The following is a 20532-nucleotide window of genomic DNA, read 5'->3' on the forward strand; positions in this document are numbered from 1 at the left end:
GCAGGAAGCCCTGGGCACGCCGATTCCACCTCCACTGCTGGGCACGTGGAGACCCCACGTCTGCTGCCCGGCCCTGCCCAGCGGCCAGCAGTGTCAATGCGGAGGCCAAGGGCACACACCCAGGGTCCACAGACTGGCCTGGGCCGATGCACTCTTGTCCCCACAGCCCCTGAGTACACGGAGGCCTGCCTCAGTTTACCCGGCAGCACTGTCCTTACACTGTGGCGTGGGGAGGGCCGGGAGGGTGGCAAGACGCCCGAGCCTGAGTATCTGCTCACTGTGGGGAGGGCCGCTGTGCCGTGGGTGAGGCCTGGACCCCTACCCCGACACCCCGTCCTGCCTGGGGACAGAGCGGGGGGCCGAGGATCCGGCCGGGGCCCCACTCTGTCCTGAAGGTCCCGGGGCACCTCCCCTCCCTTGCACCTCTCGTGGAACGCCCCCAGGTGCCCGTGAGCCGGGGCCCCAGCTCTGCCCCGCCGACACCGCCGGTCACTCACCAGCCTTCCTCCAGATGTCTTCAGGCATGTAACTGGACAGGGCCCTGGGCGGGAACTCACGGGGCACGTCTGCAACACAGGGGCCAGCGCCGCTTGCAGGGGCCTCCTGGAGGGCGGGGCCGAGCTGTGCTGCCCCCGGAGAGGAGCCCCCGGTGCCCGTGAGCAGCCTCAGCAAGGGAGGGGCCCAGGCTGGGGACGCAAGCCAGCCCAGCTCCCGAGTTTCTCATCAAGATGGCTGAAGGAGGACCCGGGCCGCCTGGCGGGAGGGGGTGGGGCGGTGCCTTCCCAGGGCCCGCCCACGCTCCCTGCTGCACCTGCCCCCCAGGCGCCCCTGTCCTGCCTTGCTGCCCACCTAGCTGAGACCCCTCGGGGCCGGCGGAGCTGCCGAGGGGCTGGGCGGCGGCAGTGGCCGGGCCCTTGAGGTCCTGGGCGTCGCTGCAGCGTCGGATCCAGTGGTGCAGCTCCTCGCGGTCGGCCTCCTGGCACCGGCGCAGCACCGTGAGCGAGCGCCGCGTCTTCTCCACCATGTCCATGATGCAGTTCAGCAGCTGCGGGCGGCGGGGCGGGGGCGCCTTTAACACCCGGGGAGGCCGGTGCACCCCCGCCCGACCAGAGCCCTGGAGAGGCCGGGGAGGCCCCTCCCGGCAGGGACACTGCCTCCGCCAGAGAACAGCCGGGCAGCCGGGGCTCCAGGGCCCCAGGGCCTGCAGTCGCCAGCACCTGTGGCCACGGGGTGTCCACGCGGGGCGGGGATCAGGACACGCCCCTGGAGCCTGGGCTCCCTCCCGGGGAGAAGAGGGTGAGGGATGAGGCTGAAGGTGGCATCTCGAGGGCTGCCCACTCCCAGGCTGAGCCCCCCCCCCCCCGGCTCTGAGGCTGCAGCCCACCCCAGGGTGCGGGCATCCTGCCCCATGAGGCCCCAAGAGCTGTGTTCCCCAAGAAGACTCAGGCTCCAGCCCTAGGAAGAGCTGCAGAGCGGGAGGGGAGGGGCCCGGCCCCCGGCACTCGGCACTCGTGGGGAGCGGAGGAGAGTGGGGCAGCCCGGCCTCCCCGCCCCTGGCCCCGCCCCTGGCCCCGCCCCTGGCACTCACCCCGTTGAGGTGCTTCCACTGCTCCGCCCACTCGCGCTCCGTGAGCCTGTGGTCAACCACATCTCCCTGCCGCGCCACGGGCACTGCTGCGGGGGGAGGGTGCGTGCTTAGGCCCCGCCCAGGCCCCTCTCCCTCTGCTGCTGCCCCTGGGGAGGGGGTCCAGGCTGGGGCTCAGCGCTGGGGAGGGAGACAGACCCCGCCTCGAGCCTGGTTCTGTCCCCGCCCCTCCCTGCCTCCGGGCCGCCAGCCCGGCCCCTCTGCTCCTGCCCCACAGACCCGACAGCACAGTGAGGGGCCCGGCTCCCATGCTCGCCCAGCTGGTAGGCTCCTGGTGTCCCCGAAACCCGGGTCACATCCTTGCTCCCAGCAGCCCCTGCCCACGAGGGTCAGCGGGCGGGGCGGGCGGCATGTCCCCGCCCCAGCACGGCCCCCGGGACCTTGGCCCCCATCTGAGCATTCTGTGCCTTGCCCTGCCCGCCTCTGGGGGTGCAAGAAGAGGGAGGAGCCCCAAGCCGGGATCCCGGGAGCTGCAGCTGGGCCTTGGTGCCTATTCATTTATTTATATTTGTGGGGGGAGAGGGTGGGAGGTGTCCCACCCACAGGCTGAGGCCGGGAGCCAGACCCCCGTTCTGGTCTGGACCCAGGCGCTGGAGCCGGCACCGCTGCCTCCCAGGACGTGCGCTGGCAGGAGGCTGGGTGAGACGCAGAGGCCGGACTCCAACCCAGAGACGCGGTCACAGGGGCCGTGGCAGCCACAGGCTTTCTCCCTGTCCTAGCGTGGCTCCGGGGAGGGTCTACTTTCCCATCTCATAGAGGCTGGGAAAGGGGGCTCATTTGCCCAAGCCGGGGGTGGCGTCCTTGGCTGCCCCGTGGCGCTCCAGGGCCCCCCTTCCCCGGGGGGCACCGAGGTGCGAGCGACATCGCACAGGGGCTCCCTGGGAATTCCTACCTCCAGGGAGTCCCTGCCCCGGTCACCCCCAGCCTCAAGCCAGGCTTCCCGGGGGCTGAGGTCTCTCTTCCTTGGCTTCCCTTCGCCCCTGAAGATCTCCCCGCCCCCAAACTGCAGAAAGCAGAGGGGGAGCACGGGGCCCTGCACCTCCGCCTGCCGCCTGCCCGGCCGCCTGCGCACCGCCCCAACCAAAATAGAGTCTGAGACCTGGGACAGCTGGCGTTTATTTCTGCATTAGCAGCAGCGGGTGGGAATTAGCACCTGCCTGACCCCGCGGTGGCGAGCCAGACGCTGTCACCTGCCGCCTGGGCCCCGGCCCCGGAGGTTTTCACAGGGTGGGGGCAGGGAGGTGGCCTCCGCTGACCCTGCCGCTGGTCCCTGCAGTGCCTGGACCCTGAGACACAGGGCTGCCCCAGGACAGAGGCTGAGAGGTAGCTTCCCCACAGAGGCTCCCGGGCAGGCTTGGCCATGCCTCCCTCCTCTGACCTGGGCACGGCTCAGCCAGGGCCTCCTCCCTCTGACCTGAGCATGGCTCAACCAGGGCCTCCACATTGACCTGGGCACGGCTCAGCCAGGGCTCCTCCCTCTGACCTGGGCACGGCTCAGCCAGGCCTCCCCTCTCAGACCTGGGCACAGCTCAGCCAGGCCTCCTCCCTCTGACCTGGGCACGGCTCAGCCAGGCCTCCCCTCTCAGACCTGGGCACAGCTCAGCCAGAGCCTCCTCCCTCTGACCTGAGCACAGCTCGGCCAGGGCCTCCACTCTCTGACCTGGGCGCAGCTCAGTCAGGGCCTCCCTTCTCAGAATTGGGCACGGCTTAGCCAGGCCTCCCCTCTCAGCCCCGGGCACGGCTTGGCCAGGGCCTCCCCACTCTGACCTGAGCATGTCTTGGCCAGGGCCTCCTCCCTCTGACGCGGGGCCAGTTCCCAGCTCCCATCTCCTCCAGGCCTTTCCTGGACAGCCTGGCCCCGGCAGCCACAGGTGTGCACAGCTGCGATGCCCCCGCACACTCAGGCTCGCACCCGGGGGCACACGTGTCCACCCCACCCCCGCACTGCTCACCCAGCTGCCGATGGCGCTCCCGCAGCTCCCGGGCGTCAGCAGGGCGGTAGGCGTCCCGGAAGCGGTGGGCCATGGCCATGTCCTCCAGGCGGTAGTGTGGGGGAGGGGGGGTGGGGTGGGGCAGCCCGTTGCTGGGGCTGTAGCGCTGGGCTGGGCTCAGGGTGCACGTCCGCTTGCTGATGTGGTCAGGGGGCAGTGGGTCACGGTCCGACCCGTTTTCTTTGGTCCTGGTGCAGAAAGCAGATAGGGGGTGGTTACGGGGGACGTGGAGACTGAGACAGGCCCCACATTGGCCCAAGCCAGCGCCCCCTGCTTCTGAGGCCCGCCACGGCCCAGGCCTGACCCTCAGGCCTGGGAGAGGCGACACAGAGCTCTGGACAGCAGCAGGGCCTGGACTCCAGGGTGCTCGGGGTCCCGGGGGAGGGGCCAGCCCGTTTCTGCCAGACGGCCGGCCCCTGCTTCTCCCCGGCCCCCCGGGGACGGGGCATCCCAGCCCGTTCCCAGCCCGCCGGCCGGCTGCCGCGGCCCCAGGGCGCTCCCTGCCTCCCCGCCGGGCCGCCGGGCGCAGCACCTGTCGGGGGTCCTCCTCTTGCCGTTCTCGTTGACCTCCAGCAGGGGCTCGGAGGAGTCGGCGGGGCAGGCGGCACTGGCGTCCCACAGGAGCCGCTCGTGCTGGGCCAGGTACTGCGCGGGCGTCTGCTGGGCCAGGCGGGCACAGTGCAGGAGCTCCCGCTGCAGCAGGGGCAGGTTCGCCTGTGAGCAGCGGAAGAGGGCTCGTGCAGGTCCAGGGGGCCGGGGCCCCTCGGAGGCAGGACAGCCCCCGGGCACTCCGTGGCTTGGGGCCTGGGGATCTAAGCCCAGGCCCGGGCTCCAGGGCTACGGCTTTCCTGCCGCCTGGGAGCTGTCGGGAGTGGGTGAGGGGGGCGGTTGTGAGGAGGGGCATGGCCAGCATCCCCTGCCCGCACCTGCCCAGCAGGCCCCGTGTCATCCAGATCACAGAGCAGAAAGCGAGGCTGAGGAAGGAGGTGGCCGGCCCGGCCGCAGGGGCTGCTGGGCAAGGCAGGGGACCGGAGTCCACGCAGGCGCCTGCTCGGGCGGGAGCTCCACGGGGTGCCCCCCCCCATCCACAGCCCTATCCTGGTGGGAGCCAGGAGTCGGGACAGGGACGGCAGCCGCGCCCTGCCGAGCACATGGCGAGCGCCACCTCATGCCGGGCTCACAGCCGTCGGGGACCGCACTGCTACCCGCGCCCCCGGAAGGGCCGCCTGGCACGCCCGCCTCCTCTCCGCAGGGCCGCCCATCAGCCAGCGAGCCCGGCGGTGAGGGTGGGCAGGGCCCCACACGCTGGGCGCTGGACCAGAGCTCTGGGTGTTTGTAAATACAGGCCGTCCCGCCTTTGAAAGCTGTGGGCCTCCCCCGACGTGGAAGCCGAGTGGGGCCAGCCGGCCATCTGTGTGGCACGTTACATCCCAGAGTGAGGGCAGCAAACCCCTCCCTTCTCCTGGCTTGCCCCTCCCCTTGGCCAGCGCCGCCAGGTGGGGGCCTGGCCCGGCCCGCGTTGCCTTGGGGACCTTGGAAACATCGGGTTCCTGGCCGGCTGGGGCCAGCTGGGAGCCGGGGTGGCGCCGTGTACAAAGCCCCACCGTCCAGCCCGCAGCGTGGGCTCAGGAGTGGCTGCGGGCCCGGGCTCAGGCAATGCCAGGCAGGCGGCTCCCCACGGAGGCCGGGGAGCACTGCCCGCCCGGCCCAGGCAGCCGCCCCCTCCGTGTCCCAGGAGCCCAGGGAGGCGGCCCAGCTCTCCCGGCCGGCACAGGCCAAGCAGCAGATGGCCCTGCACTCTGCGTGAGCGCCCCCAAGCTACCTCTCCACTGCGGGGACGCCGGCGGAGCCAGCCTGCCAGTTTGCCAGGCGCCCATGGTGATGGCAGAGCTGCTGGCCATGGACACAGGCCCACCTCCCCCGCCCCTGCTGCCCCGCAGACGGAGGCCAGCGTCCAGCTCTGCCCCGCCAGGCACAGGCTGACCCCGAGGGCAACGTGGTGACGGAGCTCAGCCGGCCAGGGTCACTTTCCGTGTCCAGCCTTGCTAGGCCCCAGCTCTGGCCAGCACCTGTCAGCAGGCCCTGCAGGGTGCAGAGCTGGGGGTGGATTCCTGCCTGTGATGTTTGTATTTCTGAGCCCCCTGGCTGCTCCCGGGCGGCCCAGGTGAGGGAGATGGGCAGGAGGGTGGACCAGCCCCGGGCGCTGTGGGCAGAGGGGAAACCCAGGCAGAGGTTTCTCCGCATGCCGCCTGGGGCCTGCAGTGTGGTGGGCAGGGGCTCCGGGCCTGGCGGGGGCAGCAGAGGGCGTGGGACCAACAAGGCCAGGACACCAGCTGCGGCCCGCGGCAGAGGCACGCACACGCGTCCCCAGAGTCGGGGCCTGGGGGACTGCAGTGGCAGAGTCGGCTGTGAGTGACCGCGGTGGGGGCAGGGCAGGGCGTCCAGCAGAGGGGACAGTGCTGCCTGGGAAGGTGATGGGCAGAGGGGCAGGGCGGGGGCCTGCTTGGTCAGGGTGGCCGGGCCACCCGGAGATGGGATCAGGGCAGATCCAGGTTTGGGTCCCGGCTCCACCTCCCCACTGGGGGTCACAAGACCCTGGTTTCCCAGCTGTTGGCTGGGGGTGGCGGTAGCGCCAAGCCTCTCCCATCACGGGGTCCTGGAAGGAGGCTGGGGAGGTGTCCCCCACATCTCCACACGGGCTGAGGACGCACCCGGATCCCTGCCTGTGTCCCTCCCCTGGCCGCTAACAGGCCCGAGGGTTCCCATTTTACAGCTGGCCCAGGCCAGCAGGTGGCTAAGGGCAGGGGCAGGGCTACGGCCTGGAGACCCCTCCCCAACCCAGGGCAGAGGCCAGGCCACCAGGCCCAGGGAGGGTGGAGTCAGCTGTGGCTCCCGACCCCTGCTGGGGACGGCTTCCTGTCCAGTTCCTGCTCAAAACTCAGCCTCCAGGGGCCTGAAGTTTGCAGTACAGACGCTGGTCCACCCCGCGGACGGAGTGCTGCCCCACAGGCTGAGGTCCACCCACAGGCTGAGGTCCACCCCCCACAGGCTGAGGTCCACCCCCCGTAGACTGAGGCCCACCCCCCGCAGGATGAGGTCCACCCGTAGGCGGAGGTCCACCCGCAGGCTGAGGTCCACCCGCAGGCTGAGGTCCATCCACAGGCTGAGGCCCACCCCCCACAGGCTGACGTCCACTCCCAGGCTAAGGTCCACCCGCAGCCTGAGGTCCACCCACAGCCAGAGGTCAGTCGGGGGGCCTGCAGCACGGGGGAGGGGTCCGCCTACCTTCAGGAAGGGCACAACGAAGGGCCGCAGGGGGAAGTTGGTGGCCTCCTGGAGCCTGGTGTGGAACTCCTCGATGGTCAGCGTGGAGTTCTGTGGGAGGAGGCCGCTCCACGTCAGCGACATGGCCTCAGGCAGCGTGGGCCCACGGAGGGGGGCGCGGATGGACCGCCGGCCCCAGCGGCCACTCCCGAGGGACACGAGGACTGACCGCCGGGGGCCGCGGGACTCACCACCAGGCCCAGCACCAGCGTGCGCACCCGCTCCCCGATCTCCGGGGAGATGTCACTGCCGAACTGCTGCAGCGTGGCCAGGAAGCGCTTGAGTTTGCTGAGCTGCCGTGCCCCGCAGGCCGGGGGCAGCTGCTGCGTGGACAGCGAGGCCGTGCACGACGTGGCCGGGCCATTGCTGAAGCCGCTGGGCGTGGAGGGGGCGCCGTGGATGGCCGTGGGCGAGTGGCTGCTGCCGTTCATCACTGCGGGGGAGGGAGAGGCGGGCGTGAGGGCGGCCGGGTCCCCGCCCAGCACGCCCTGACCCCGCCCTTGTCCTCCCAGCCCAGAGGTCCTTAGAGCTGGGGCAGGCGAAGTCCCCACCCTTGCTCCCAGCAGGTGGGGGCTCAGGGCACCAGTCTGAGAGCGGCTGCCGCACACCACTCCTGGGTGGTCACGCCTTCCGCCCTCCGCACCCAGCAGGGCCGCTGGGGTCCCCCGGCCAGCATCCAACCCCTGGGGGGCTCCGGTGCCCCGAGTGCGACCTCCTGTCAGCTCATCTCCCCCACAAAGGCTGGCACCCCCACCCCGGGCAGTGCCCCCAGCAGGTGCCTTCCCCATGTCGGGGGTGGCCTGGGCTGAGGGAGGGACTGAGCAGGTGACCCGAGGGACAGTGAAGGAGCAGGCTACGGAGGCAGACAGGCCAGAGGGCTTCTGGCCAGTGCACACGACACGCTCAGCCGGGCCTGCTGCTGCCCTGAGCTCCGGCTCCACGGACTCCCTCGCCAGCCTCTCCCCCACACGTGTACCCCCTCCCCCACACGTGTACCCCCCAGCACACAGGAGCCCCCACACATGTACCCCCCCAGCACACAGGAGCCCCCCAGCACACAGGAGCCCCCACACGTGTACCCCCACAGCACACAGGAGCCCCCACACGTGTACCCCCCCAGGCACAGCACACAGGAGCCCCCACACGTGTACCCCCACAGCACACAGGAGCCCCCACACGTGTACCCCACCAGGCACAGCACACAGGAGCCCCCACACGTGTACCCCCCCAGGCACAGCACACAGGAGCCCCCACACGTGTACCCCCACAGCACACAGGAGCCCCCACACGTGTACCCCCCCAGGCACAGCACACAGGAGCCCCCACACGTGTACCCCACAGCACACAGGAGCCCCCACACGTGAACCCCCCCAGCACACAGGAGCCCCCACACGTGTACCCCCCCAGCACACAGGAGCCCCCACACGTGTACCCCCACAGCACACAGGAGCCCCCACACGTGTACCCCCCCAGGCACAGCACACAGGAGCCCCCACACGTGTACCCCCACAGCACACAGGAGCCCCCACACGTGTACCCCACCAGGCACAGCACACAGGAGCCCCCACACGTGTACCCCCCCAGGCACAGCACACAGGAGCCCCCACACGTGTACCCCCACAGCACACAGGAGCCCCCACACGTGTACCCCCCCAGGCACAGCACACAGGAGCCCCCACACGTGTACCCCACAGCACACAGGAGCCCCCACACGTGTACCCCCCCAGCACACAGGAGCCCCCACACGTGTACCCCCCCAGCACACAGGAGCCCCCACACGTGTACCCCCACAGCACACAGGAGCCCCCACACGTGTACCCCCCCAGCACACAGGAGCCCCCACACGTGTACCCCCCACAGCACACAGGAGCCCCCACACGTGTACCCCCACAGGCACAGCACACAGGAGCCCCCACACGTGTACCCCCCCAGCACACAGGAGCCCCCACACGTGTACCCCCCCAGCACACAGGAGCCCCCACACGTGTACCCCCACAGGCACAGCACACAGGAGCCCCCACACGTGTACCCCCCCAGCACACAGGAGCCCCCACACGTGTACCCCCCCAGCACACAGGAGCCCCCACACGTGTACCCCCACAGCACACAGGAGCCCCCACACGTGTACCCCCCCAGCACACAGGAGCCCCCACACGTGTACCCCCCACAGCACACAGGAGCCCCCACACGTGTACCCCCACAGGCACAGCACACAGGAGCCCCCACACGTGTACCCCCACAGCACACAGGAGCCCCCACACGTGTACCCCACCAGGCACAGCACACAGGAGCCCCCACACGTGTACCCCCACAGAACACAGGAGCCCCCACACGTGTACCCCCCCAGCACACAGGAGCCCCCACACGTGTACCCCCCCAGCACACAGGAGCCCCCACACGTGTACCCCCCCAGGCACAGCACACAGGAGCCCCCACACGTGTACCCCCACAGGCACAGCACACAGGAGCACCCACACGTGTACCCCCCCAGCACACAGGAGCCCCCACACGTGTGCCCCCCCAGGCACAGCACACAGGAGCCCCCACACGTGTACCCCCCCAGCACACAGGAGCCCCCACACGTGTACCCCCCCAGGCACAGCACACAGGAGCCCCCACACGTGTACCCCACAGCACACAGGAGCCCCCACACGTGTACCCCCCCAGCACACAGGAGCCCCCACACGTGTACCCCCCCAGCACACAGGAGCCCCCACACGTGTACCCCCCCAGCACACAGGAGCCCCCACACGTGTACCCCCCCAGCACACAGGAGCCCCCACACGTGTACCCCCCCAGCACACAGGAGCCCCCACACGTGTACCCCCCCAGGCACAGCACACAGGAGCCCCCACACGTGTACCCCCACAGGCACAGCACACAGGAGCACCCACACGTGTACCCCCCCAGCACACAGGAGCCCCCACACGTGTGCCCCCCCAGGCACAGCACACAGGAGCCCCCACACGTGTACCCCCCCAGCACACAGGAGCCCCCACACGTGTACCCCCCCAGGCACAGCACACAGGAGCCCCCACACGTGTACCCCACAGCACACAGGAGCCCCCACACGTGTACCCCCCCAGCACACAGGAGCCCCCACACGTGTACCCCCCCAGCACACAGGAGCCCCCACACGTGTACCCCCCCAGCACACAGGAGCCCCCACACGTGTACCCCCCCAGGCACAGCACACAGGAGCCCCCACACGTGTACCCCCACAGGCACAGCACACAGGAGCACCCACACGTGTACCCCCCCAGCACACAGGAGCCCCCACACGTGTACCCCCCCAGCACACAGGAGCCCCCACACGTGTACCCCCCCAGCACACAGGAGCCCCCACACGTGTACCCCCCCAGGCACAGCACACAGGAGCCCCCACACGTGTACCCCCACAGGCACAGCACACAGGAGCACCCACACGTGTACCCCCCCAGCACACAGGAGCCCCCACACGTGTGCCCCCCCAGGCACAGCACACAGGAGCCCCCACACGTGTACCCCCCCAGCACACAGGAGCCCCCACACGTGTACCCCCCCAGGCACAGCACACAGGAGCCCCCACACGTGTACCCCACAGCACACAGGAGCCCCCACACGTGTACCCCCCCAGCACACAGGAGCCCCCACACGTGTACCCCCCCAGCACACAGGAGCCCCCACACGTGTACCCCCCCAGGCACAGCACACAGGAGCCCCCACACGTGTACCCCCCCAGGCACAGCACACAGGAGCCCCCACACGTGTACCCCACAGCACACAGGAGCCCCCACACGTGTACCCCCCCAGCACACAGGAGCCCCCACACGTGTACCCCCCCAGCACACAGGAGCCCCCACACGTGTACCCCCACAGCACACAGGAGCCCCCACACGTGTACCCCCCCAGCACACAGGAGCCCCCACACGTGTACCCCCCACAGCACACAGGAGCCCCCACACGTGTACCCCCCCAGCACACAGGAGCCCCCACACGTGTACCCCCCCAGCACACAGGAGCCCCCACACGTGTACCCCCCCAGCACACAGGAGCCCCCACACGTGTACCCCCCCAGCACACAGGAGCCCCCACACGTGTACCCCCCCAGCACACAGGAGCCCCCACACGTGTACCCCCCCAGCACACAGGAGCCCCCACACGTGTACCCCCACAGGCACAGCACACAGGAGCCCCCACACGTGTACCCCCCCAGCACACAGGAGCCCCCACACGTGTACCCCCACAGCACACAGGAGCCCCCACACGTGTACCCCCCCAGCACACAGGAGCCCCCACACGTGTACCCCCCCAGCACACAGGAGCCCCCACACGTGTACCCCCCCAGGCACAGCACACAGGAGCCCCCACTCGTGTACCCCCACAGGCACAGCACACAGGAGCCCCCACACGTGTACCCCCACAGGCACAGCACACAGGAGCACCCACACGTGTACCCCCCCAGGCACAGCACACAGGAGCCCCCACACGTGTACCCCCACAGGCACAGCACACAGGAGCACCCACACATGTACCCCCACAGCACACAGGAGCCCCCACACGTGTACCCCCACAGCACACAGGAGCCCCCACACGTGTACCCCCCAGCACACAGGTGTCCCCACACGTGTACCCCCCCAGCACACAGGAGCCCCCACACGTGTACCCCCCCAGGCACAGCACACAGGAGCACCCACACGTGTACCCCCCCAGCACACAGGAGCCCCCACACGTGTGCCCCCCCAGGCACAGCACACAGGAGCCCCCACACGTGTACCCCCCCAGCACACAGGAGCCCCCACACGTGTACCCCCCCAGGCACAGCACACAGGAGCCCCCACACGTGTACCCCACAGCACACAGGAGCCCCCACACGTGTACCCCCCCAGCACACAGGAGCCCCCACACGTGTACCCCCCCAGCACACAGGAGCCCCCACACGTGTACCCCCCCAGCACACAGGAGCCCCCACACGTGTACCCCCCACAGCACACAGGAGCCCCCACACGTGTACCCCCACAGGCACAGCACACAGGAGCCCCCACACGTGTACCCCCCCAGCACACAGGAGCCCCCACACGTGTACCCCCCCAGCACACAGGAGCCCCCACACGTGTACCCCCACAGGCACAGCACACAGGAGCCCCCACACGTGTACCCCCCCAGCACACAGGAGCCCCCACACGTGTACCCCCACAGCACACAGGAGCCCCCACACGTGTACCCCCCCAGCACACAGGAGCCCCCACACGTGTACCCCCCCAGCACACAGGAGCCCCCACACGTGTACCCCCCCAGGCACAGCACACAGGAGCCCCCACTCGTGTACCCCCACAGGCACAGCACACAGGAGCCCCCACACATGTACCCCCACAGGCACAGCACACAGGAGCACCCACACGTGTACCCCCCCAGGCACAGCACACAGGAGCCCCCACACGTGTACCCCCACAGGCACAGCACACAGGAGCACCCACACATGTACCCCCACAGCACACAGGAGCCCCCACACGTGTACCCCCACAGCACACAGGAGCCCCCACACGTGTACCCCCACAGCACACAGGAGCCCCCCATGCACAGCACACACATATGTACCCCCCACGTGCACAGAACATGCATGTGCCCCTACACGGGCACAGCACACATGCGTGTGCTCCCCCACATGCATGCAAGCGCGTGCACATGCCTGCCTGGCCCTCGCCGGGGCCCCTCCCGCTCGCCCGGGTTCTGCACAGGGCTGGGTCCCAGGGTCCTGCTGGGCCGTGAGGGGTCTGGGGTGCACGGCAGCTCCGAGGGGTCCAAGGCCCCCAGGCCGCAGCCATCTCGCGCCTGCACCAGGTCTGCGTGTGCGGAGGCAGCCGGGGGGATGCCAGGACCCTGCCAGGCTCGGCAGGGGCAGCCCAGAGGCACCCGTGGTTTTGTCCACTTGTTTCAGTTGTGGGGGTTCTGTACCCCCCCAGAGCACACTTGCCCTGTCTGCCTGGGCCTGGAAGGTGGCCTCTGGCAGCCGTGCCGGCCACCTCAGCCTGGGAGGGAGACGGGGCTGTGGCATGGCTGTGGCCTGGGTCACCTGGCCCACTGCCGGAGGCTCCAGCCCTCGGAGACCCACAGATGCCCCTCCCATCGTCATGGAGCCACGGACAGGGCACTGAGCAGTGGACGAGACGCAGCAGGTGGCCCCGCTCCCCGAGACGGCCCCACCCTCCACCAAGGTCCGACGCACAGACCACGAGGGCAGGATCCTGGCCTGGGTGGGTGTGGCGCAAGCGTGGCCACGGTGGGGCCCCTCAGGGCGTGGCCCCACTCTGTGCCCACTGTGGGGCTGCAGGGAGGCTCAGCATCTGGCATGGGGGTCCTCAGAGCCCCCCCACCCATCCCTGCCGCAGAGGTGAGTCAGGAGGACGAGCCGTGTAGGTCAGACTCAGGCCCAGGGCTCAGTGTGCGGCTGGCCGCTCCCTGCCGGCCCCGCAGTGCTGGCGCACCGCACCTGACTGCCTCCAGCGTGTGTCCCTGCCCACCGTGCCGACTGCAAATCACTTCCGGCGGGAAAAATGGGAGCCACGTGCCGCAGCCTCTGCCCCTACCCCCGCCACAGCCCCATCCCTGTCCCACCTCTGCCCCCGTCCCCACCTCTGCCCCCGTCCCCACCTCTGTCCCCGTCCCACTTCTGCCTGTCCCTGCCCCTGTCCCCACCTCTGCCCCGTCCCTGTCCCACCTCTGTCCCTGTCCCACCTCTGCCCATCCCTGTCCCATCTCTGTCCCCGCCCCTGTCCCACCTCTGCCCCCGTCCCTGCCCCCACCTCTGTCCCTGTCCCACCTCTGCCCGTCCCTGTCCCACCTCTGTCCCTGTCCCACCTCTGTCCTTGTCCCCACCTCTGTCCGTCCCTGTCCCATCTCTGCCCCCGTCCCTGCCCCCACCTCTGTCCCTGTCCCCACCTCTGCCCGTCCCTGTCCCACCTCTGTCCCTGCCCCCACCTCTGTCCCTGTCCCACCTCTGTCCTTGTCCCCACCTCTGTCCGTCCCTGTCCCCACCTCTGTCCCTGTCCCACCTCTGCCCGTCCCTGTCCCCACTGCCGCCTCTGCCCCCGTCCCCGCTGCCACTTCTGCCACCATCTCTGCCCTCAGCCCTGCTGCTGCCCCCTCCCCACCACCACCTCTGCTCTGAGCCCTTCCCAACACAGCTCTCTGGGCAGTGACACCCTCCCCAGTCAGCACACGCAGGTGCACCCCGAGAGTGCCCAGGGTCTGAACGGGCGCACGGGCTCCCCGGGGCCGGGAAGGGACGTGGCGGCTGAGCGAGCAGTGGCGGGGGCTCGAGGTGACCTGCTGCGCTCAAGGCTCTGTCTAGAGGGGACCCCACATGGGGCCGATGCGCACACCTGACAGCCCCGCCCCACCATGCCCGCCCATCCAGGAGGCGGCCGTGGCCCCGGGAGACCCCACAGCAGCAGGGGCTTGCGGCTGGAGCCGCCCTGGACAGCAGGGGCTTGGGCCCCTGGCACCTTCTAAGCCACGCCCCGTCCACTCCACCTGGGCCCCGTCTGCTGGCCCCCACAGTGCCCTGTCCACTGCAGCCCGGGCCTCCCTGCCGCTTGCTTACCAGCCAGGCCCCGGAGCCTGGGTCCCGGCCGCCAGCTCGTGCTCCCTGGCCGGTCTGTCCTCCCTCCCGCGGGTGGCCGGGCAGTCTCAGCAACTCGCTAAAGAGACGCCGAAAATAACCCCCGGCACAAGTGCTTTCGTTCTCGCGACAGGTGTGTGCCTAAGTTAGACCACACACGTGTCCGCGCGGGGCTGGGGGGCACACGCCAGCGCCCCCACGCCGCCCCGCCTCCGGCCGGGCCGACAAAGAAGACCCCAGCCAGCAGCCCCTCTGGCCAGCCAGCTCCCCGCCGAGGGGCTCTGGGCGGCTCCCTGGAGGAGGAATCACCATCGTCCCCATCCAGAGATCGCGTGATCGCTGGTGATGGCCACCACGGGTGGGAGGACTCACATGGCCGTGCCACCCTTGTTCTCATCACCTGCCAGCCAGAGACCACGAGAGCTTCTGTGGGCCAGGAACTTGGACGGCAGCGTCCCGGGGCATGCAGGGGCTCCAGGACTCTACCCGCACTATCCCTCGGCACTGGCTGCCACGGCACCCGTCTTACGGGTGGGGAAACTGAGGGACAGGTGGTGGAGCTGCCAAGGTCTGCCCTTGGCGTGGCCAAAGACCTGCCCCTGGCCGTCATCCTCTTCAGAACTCTGGGGCCCGCCTGGGGGCCAGCACAGGGGTCCTGCCCATGAGCAGCAGGGTCTGTGGGACCCGAGGCCCCAGCCCCTCCCTCGAGAGAGGCAGGCCCGACGCGTGGCAGGTGCGATAAGGCCGGCGTCGGGCAGTGGCCGGGGGCGGGGCCAGCGTGGAGCCGCGGCTCGGCTGCTTTACTTACAGAGACAGACCATGGACCACTTTAAGCAGCCGTGAAAACGGCCGTGGGGCAGGGAGGTCGCGCGCCCGTCCTCGCCATCTGTGAGCAAAATAAGAAGAGCGGGGTCAGCAGGGACCAGCCTCTGCCCCCGAGGGCCGGGCGCCCTCAGCAGGCGCCTGCCACCTCACTCGGCACATCTCACCCGAGCCCAGGCGACCTCCGCTCAGGCCTCGGCGCGCCCGGAGCGGAGCCCGGGGCCCAGCAGCGCCGCGTGGGAACGGCCTCCAGTGGGAAGGGTGTCCGTCCGAGCTGGACGGACGATGCTCTGAGCACGGGCACGAGTCCTCCGTAGCAGGGAGACCAGGGGGCTGCAGCCTCGGCCACGAGTCCTCCCCGCGTCGGCGAGACGGAGCCCGGGACCCCGTCCTCAGAGCCTTCCAGGCTGTCGTCCTGCAGCCCCGTGCCTCCCCGGCTATGCTGCAGCTCGACTCCAGGATGGATTTGTGCCCAGTGTGGTCCCTGGGCCAGGAAACCACAGCCCTCAGGTCCAGGGTCAAGGTCGGTCTCTGTCCCCAGGGAGGCTCCCGAGCTTGGCGGGACCAGCAGCTGGGCCACCCAGGGTACCATCAGCAGGTGAACGCCTTGGTTAACCCCTGGCGTACAGGAAGCAAATCTGAGGCCACCCCCAGGTGGCCATTCAGCCTACGGCACAGGCAGCCCAGGACAGGGAACCCATGCACCTGCTGTCTAAGCTTCACGTGTTGCACACAGAGCCAGAACCATCCCCCCGAAATGTGATCCTGAGGTGGGGGGCGGGCATCCTAGCCATACCTGCCACCCTCACAGCTGTTCCCAGGCCCCAGGAAAGCAAAGCCTAGAGGGACTCTGTGGACCCCAGCCCTGCCCCGTCCTGTCCAGGAGCACCTGACTCCTGCCCTGTCCTGCCAGGGTGCACCTGCTCCCCAGAGCCACACCTTTGCGACAGGGGCTTCTGGCCTCAGGGAAGAGCTGTGCACACGGCACAGATGTCCCGCCTCCTACTGTGCACACGGCCCAGAGATGTCCCCGCCTCCTACTGTGCACACAGCACAGAGAAGTCCCCGCCTCCTACTGTGCACACGGCCCAGAGAAGTCCCTGCCTCCTACTGTGCACCCAGCACAGAGATGTCCCCACCTCCTACTGTGCACACAGCACAGAGAAGTCCCCACCTCCTACTGTGCACACAGCACAGAGAAGTCCCCACCTCCTACTGTGCACACAGCACAGAGAAGTCCCCGCCTCCTACTGTGCACACGGCCCAGAGATGTCCCGCCTCCTACTGTGCACACAGCACAGAGAAGTCCCCACCTTCTACTGTGCACACAGCACAGAGAAGTCCCCGCCTCCTACTGTGCACACAGCCCAGAGATGTCCCGCCTCCTACTGTGCACACAGCACAGAGAAGTCCCCGCCTCCTACTGTGCACACTGCCCAGAGAAGTCCCTGCCTCCTACTGTGCACACGGCCCAGAGAAGTCTCCTCCTCCTACTGTGCACACAGCACAGAGAAGTCCCTGCCTCCTACTGTGCACATGGCACAGAGATGTCCCCACCTCCTACTGTGTACACAGCACAGAGATGTCCCCACCTCCTACTGTGTACACAGTACAGAGATGTCCCGCCTCCTACTGTGCACACAGCACAAAGAAGTCTCCGCCTCCTACTGTGCACACAGCACACAGATGTCCCCACCTCCTACTGTGCACACAGATGTCCCCGCCTCCTACTGTGCACACTGCCCAGAGATGTCTCCGCCTCCTACTGTGCACACAGCACAGAGATGTCCCCACCTCCTACTGTGCACACAGCACAGAGAAGTCCCTGCCTCCTACTGTGCACACGGCCCAGAGATGTCTCCGCCTCCTACTGTACACATGGCAGAGATGTCCCACCTCCTCTTGTGCACACAGCCCAGAGAAGTCCCCGCCTCCTGTGCACACGGTACACAGAAGTCTCCTCCTCCTACTGTGCACACGGCACAGAGATGTCCTGCCTCCTACTGTGCACACAGCACAGAGATGTCCCCACCTCCTACTGTGCACACAGCACAGAGAAGTCCCTGCCTCCTACTGTGCACACAGCACACAGATGTCCCCGCCTCCTACTGTGTACACAGCACAGAGATGTCCCCACCTCCTACTGTACACATGGCAGAGATGTCCCACCTTCTCTTGTGCACACTGCCCAGAGAAGTCCCTGCCTCCTACTGTGCACACGGCCGAGAGAAGTCCCTGCCTCCTACTGTGCACACGGCACAGAGAATTCTCCGCCTCCTTTGTACACACGGCCCAGAGATGTCCCTGCCTCCTACTGTGCACACAGCACACAGATGTCCCACCTCCTACTGTGCACACAGCACACAGATGTCCCACCTCCTATTGTGTACACGGCACAGATGTCCCACCTTCTACTGTGCACACAGCACAGAGAAGTCCCCGCCTCCTACTGTGCACACAGCACAGAGATGTCCCCACCTCCTACTGTGCACACGGCACACAGATGTCCCGCCTCCTACTGTGCACACAGCACAAAGAAGTCCCCACCTCCTACTGTGCACACAGCACACAGATGTCCCCGCCTCCTACTGTGTACACAGCACAGAGATGTCCCCGCCTCCTACTGTGCACACGGCCCAGAGAAGTCTCCTCCTCCTACTGTGCACACAGCACAGAGAAGTCTCCGCCTCCTACTGTGCACACGGCACACAGATGTCCCGCCTCCTACTGTGCACACGGCACACAGATGTCCCCACCTCTGTCGGCTGCACCTGGGAGCAGCTGGCACACAGCCTGGCCCTGACTGGACACAGCCCAGTCTCCCCCGCAGCCACAGGGTTGTTTCCGGACAGCAGCTCGTGCATCCCAGTGTCCCCCGTGATACCAGCCCCGGAGGGCAGCGCTGGCTCCTCCACACTCAGGGAGGAAGTAGCCAGGCAGGGCCCACAGCCCACCCACGGCTTCCCTGGACTCCAGGGCACAGGGGGTCCCCCTCCACCCTCAGGAAGCCCCGCGGGACCCCTGAGCCTCTCCCAGGCACTAGCCTCAGGTCATGGTCGCCCCCTGCCCACCTGCCCAGGACCTCCTAGGTCACCCCCTCACATCCGGGAGGGGAGGGGCCCATTGGGGGCTGAGGGCCCCAGAGGCTCAGCCCCGACCGACGCCGGGGAGAGCGTCAAGGGCCGGCACTCACACGGCCAGGTCTGGTCCCCAACCCCGGGTGAGCCGTGTCCCCAGCCGCCCATTTCGTCCCCTCCTCACACGACGCCTGGCAAGGGGCCCTGGTGTCCAGTCCCAGGCCTGCAGCCCCTCTGGCTCGTGGCTGTGGGGCAGTCCCTGTCCCCTCTGGGCGCCTTGGGCCTGGTCCCAGGCATGTGGCCGGCGTGGGCCCTGCCTCGCGAGCAGCTGGGCACTGGGCACTGGGCCCTCGCAGCAGCCCACCCTGTCGGTGAGGAACCCTGGAGGCGCGGGCGCTGGGCCACAAGGGACCCCGGAGGCGCCGTCCCCTCTGCCCCGCCCTCGGAGCTGGGGGTGGGGCTGCTTACGTGTGTGAGGTGTGCACGAGGGGGGCCGCGTGGCGCCCTGGGTGGCGGGCGGCGGGGCCGGCATGCTGGGGGGTGTGGCCCGCGGCTGCATCTTCACCTCGGCCGGGGAGTCGGGCATCTTCTTCCCGTCCACTGCAGAGAGAGGCGGCGTGAGGCGGCCGAGCAGCAGGCGCCGTGTGCCCAGCCCCGCGCTGCTCACGGTGCCCAGGGCGCAGCCCCGCCCCGGGACTGCTGTGTCCCCGAGGGGGCAGGAGAGGACCCCGAGGCCCGAGAATCTTGCAGACCAGGGCGCTAGCCGCACCCCGGGGGCAGGGCCTGAGAACGTGGGGTTTCAACACCTTGTCCCCGGGCTCCAGGGCCAGCTCAGCTGTCAGAGGGAGGGAGGGCTCAGGGCCTCGGGGGCAGCCGGAACCTGTATTTTACCCTACCCCGCCCCAAGGGGCCCTCACGGTCAGCCAAGGCCGTGGACGTGGTGCGTTCAGGGCCCTGTGGGCTGGATGCTCACGGACCGGGGGTTGGCACCGCCTGCACGTGGGAGCCCCCAGCACACAGAGCCCCCGGCACAGGGAGCCCTCGGCACCGGCTCAGCGAGGCCCTGACACGGCCCCGGTGCTTCTGACGCTGGGCCGTTCTGTGGGAAACAGGGCGGGGGTCAGGCATAGGGCACGTGACGGGGCGTGGAGGCCGAGGCACAGTGGAGTGAGACCAAGCCTGCCTATCTCAGGTCAAGGTCAGCCAGCACCAGGGCTGGCCAGGAGGACCGCGGACCCAAGAGCTGGGATGGGGGGCGCGCCCCAGCCCCCTCCTCACTGCCAGGCCACTGGAGACTCCGCCCAGCGGGGCTAACACGTCCACGGCCGCAGCCTCCTACCCTGTGCCGCAGGAAGGCAAGAAGAGCCCTGGGTGGTTGATGATGAGCCGCCGGCTGTGCCTGGAGAAGCCCCCGCCCCGCTGAGCCTCGGGAGAGGCAGGGTGGGGGTGGGGCAGGGAAGCAGCCGGCCAGCCGAGAGGCACCTGCTGTCCCCTCAGCTGCAGCCGCCGGCCCCTCCTGCTGGGCGCCTGCCCCTCCCTTCCCCCAGCCTCGCTGGAGCCTGATGGCCAGGCACATGTGTGGCCGCAGCTGTGGGCACCCATCAACACCCTGCCTGGCTGCAGGGCCGCGGCCAGTCCCCGGTGACAACCAAAGAAGGCAAAGCCGTCCTCACCAGCTCCGACTGCCCGGGCTGCCCTCGGGCCAGTACGGGGACGGGGTCGAGGGCGCAGGACGCCAGGCTGGCCCTGGGCCACGGGCGGGGACGCTGGGGGCACCGCTGCTGCTGGCTCTGCAAGCCCCCGGCAGAGGCAGCTCACCCGAGCCTGAGAACGGCCCTGGGGCACCCAGCGGCCACGCCGCCATCTCACTTCCCAGTCACCACGCGTGTGCCACTGCCACACGGCACCCTCCCCTCGGGCACACGAGATGGCAAGGTAGGCCCGGGGGGTGGGCGGGAGCTGTGTGTCTGGCCCTTTCCAGCAGGGCTCTCTGTCCTCGCCAACACCTGTGCAATTCACGACCAGCTGGCACAGAGAGGCCAAGGGACCTGGCCAAGGCCACACAGCAAGGAG

At 69.1% G+C, this 20532-nt stretch overlaps 1 protein-coding gene across 11 annotated transcripts in view; it reads right to left on the reverse strand.

Annotated features, from left to right (window-relative positions):
• The window catches only part of CBFA2T3 (CBFA2/RUNX1 partner transcriptional co-repressor 3), a 54382-nt gene that overhangs the window by 4084 nt on the left and 29766 nt on the right, over window positions 1-20532 (reverse strand). For 3 of the 11 annotated variants that reach the window (XM_089320559.1, XM_089320564.1, XM_089320563.1), the window contains exons 2-10: window positions 18928-19059; window positions 15369-15446; window positions 7152-7393; window positions 6922-7011; window positions 4169-4350; window positions 3598-3824; window positions 1589-1674; window positions 850-1045; window positions 498-626 (exon numbers count right to left, since the gene is read on the reverse strand). In XM_089320559.1, coding sequence (XP_089176685.1) covers window positions 498-626; window positions 850-1045; window positions 1589-1674; window positions 3598-3824; window positions 4169-4350; window positions 6922-7011; window positions 7152-7393; window positions 15369-15446; window positions 18928-19059 — 1362 coding nt within the window. Of the gene's footprint in view, window positions 1-497; window positions 627-849; window positions 1046-1588; window positions 1675-3597; window positions 3825-4168; window positions 4351-6921; window positions 7012-7151; window positions 7394-14542; window positions 14677-15368; window positions 15447-18927; window positions 19060-20532 lie in introns of those variants that run through there. The other 8 variants (XM_089320561.1, XM_089320560.1, XM_070061921.2 and 5 more) reach the window with 8 other exon arrangements.

This window comes from Oryctolagus cuniculus, chromosome 18, assembly GCF_051225735.1.
Source record: "Oryctolagus cuniculus isolate XC-2025 breed Fujian yellow rabbit chromosome 18, ASM5122573v1, whole genome shotgun sequence".
NCBI lineage: Eukaryota > Metazoa > Chordata > Mammalia > Lagomorpha > Leporidae > Oryctolagus > Oryctolagus cuniculus.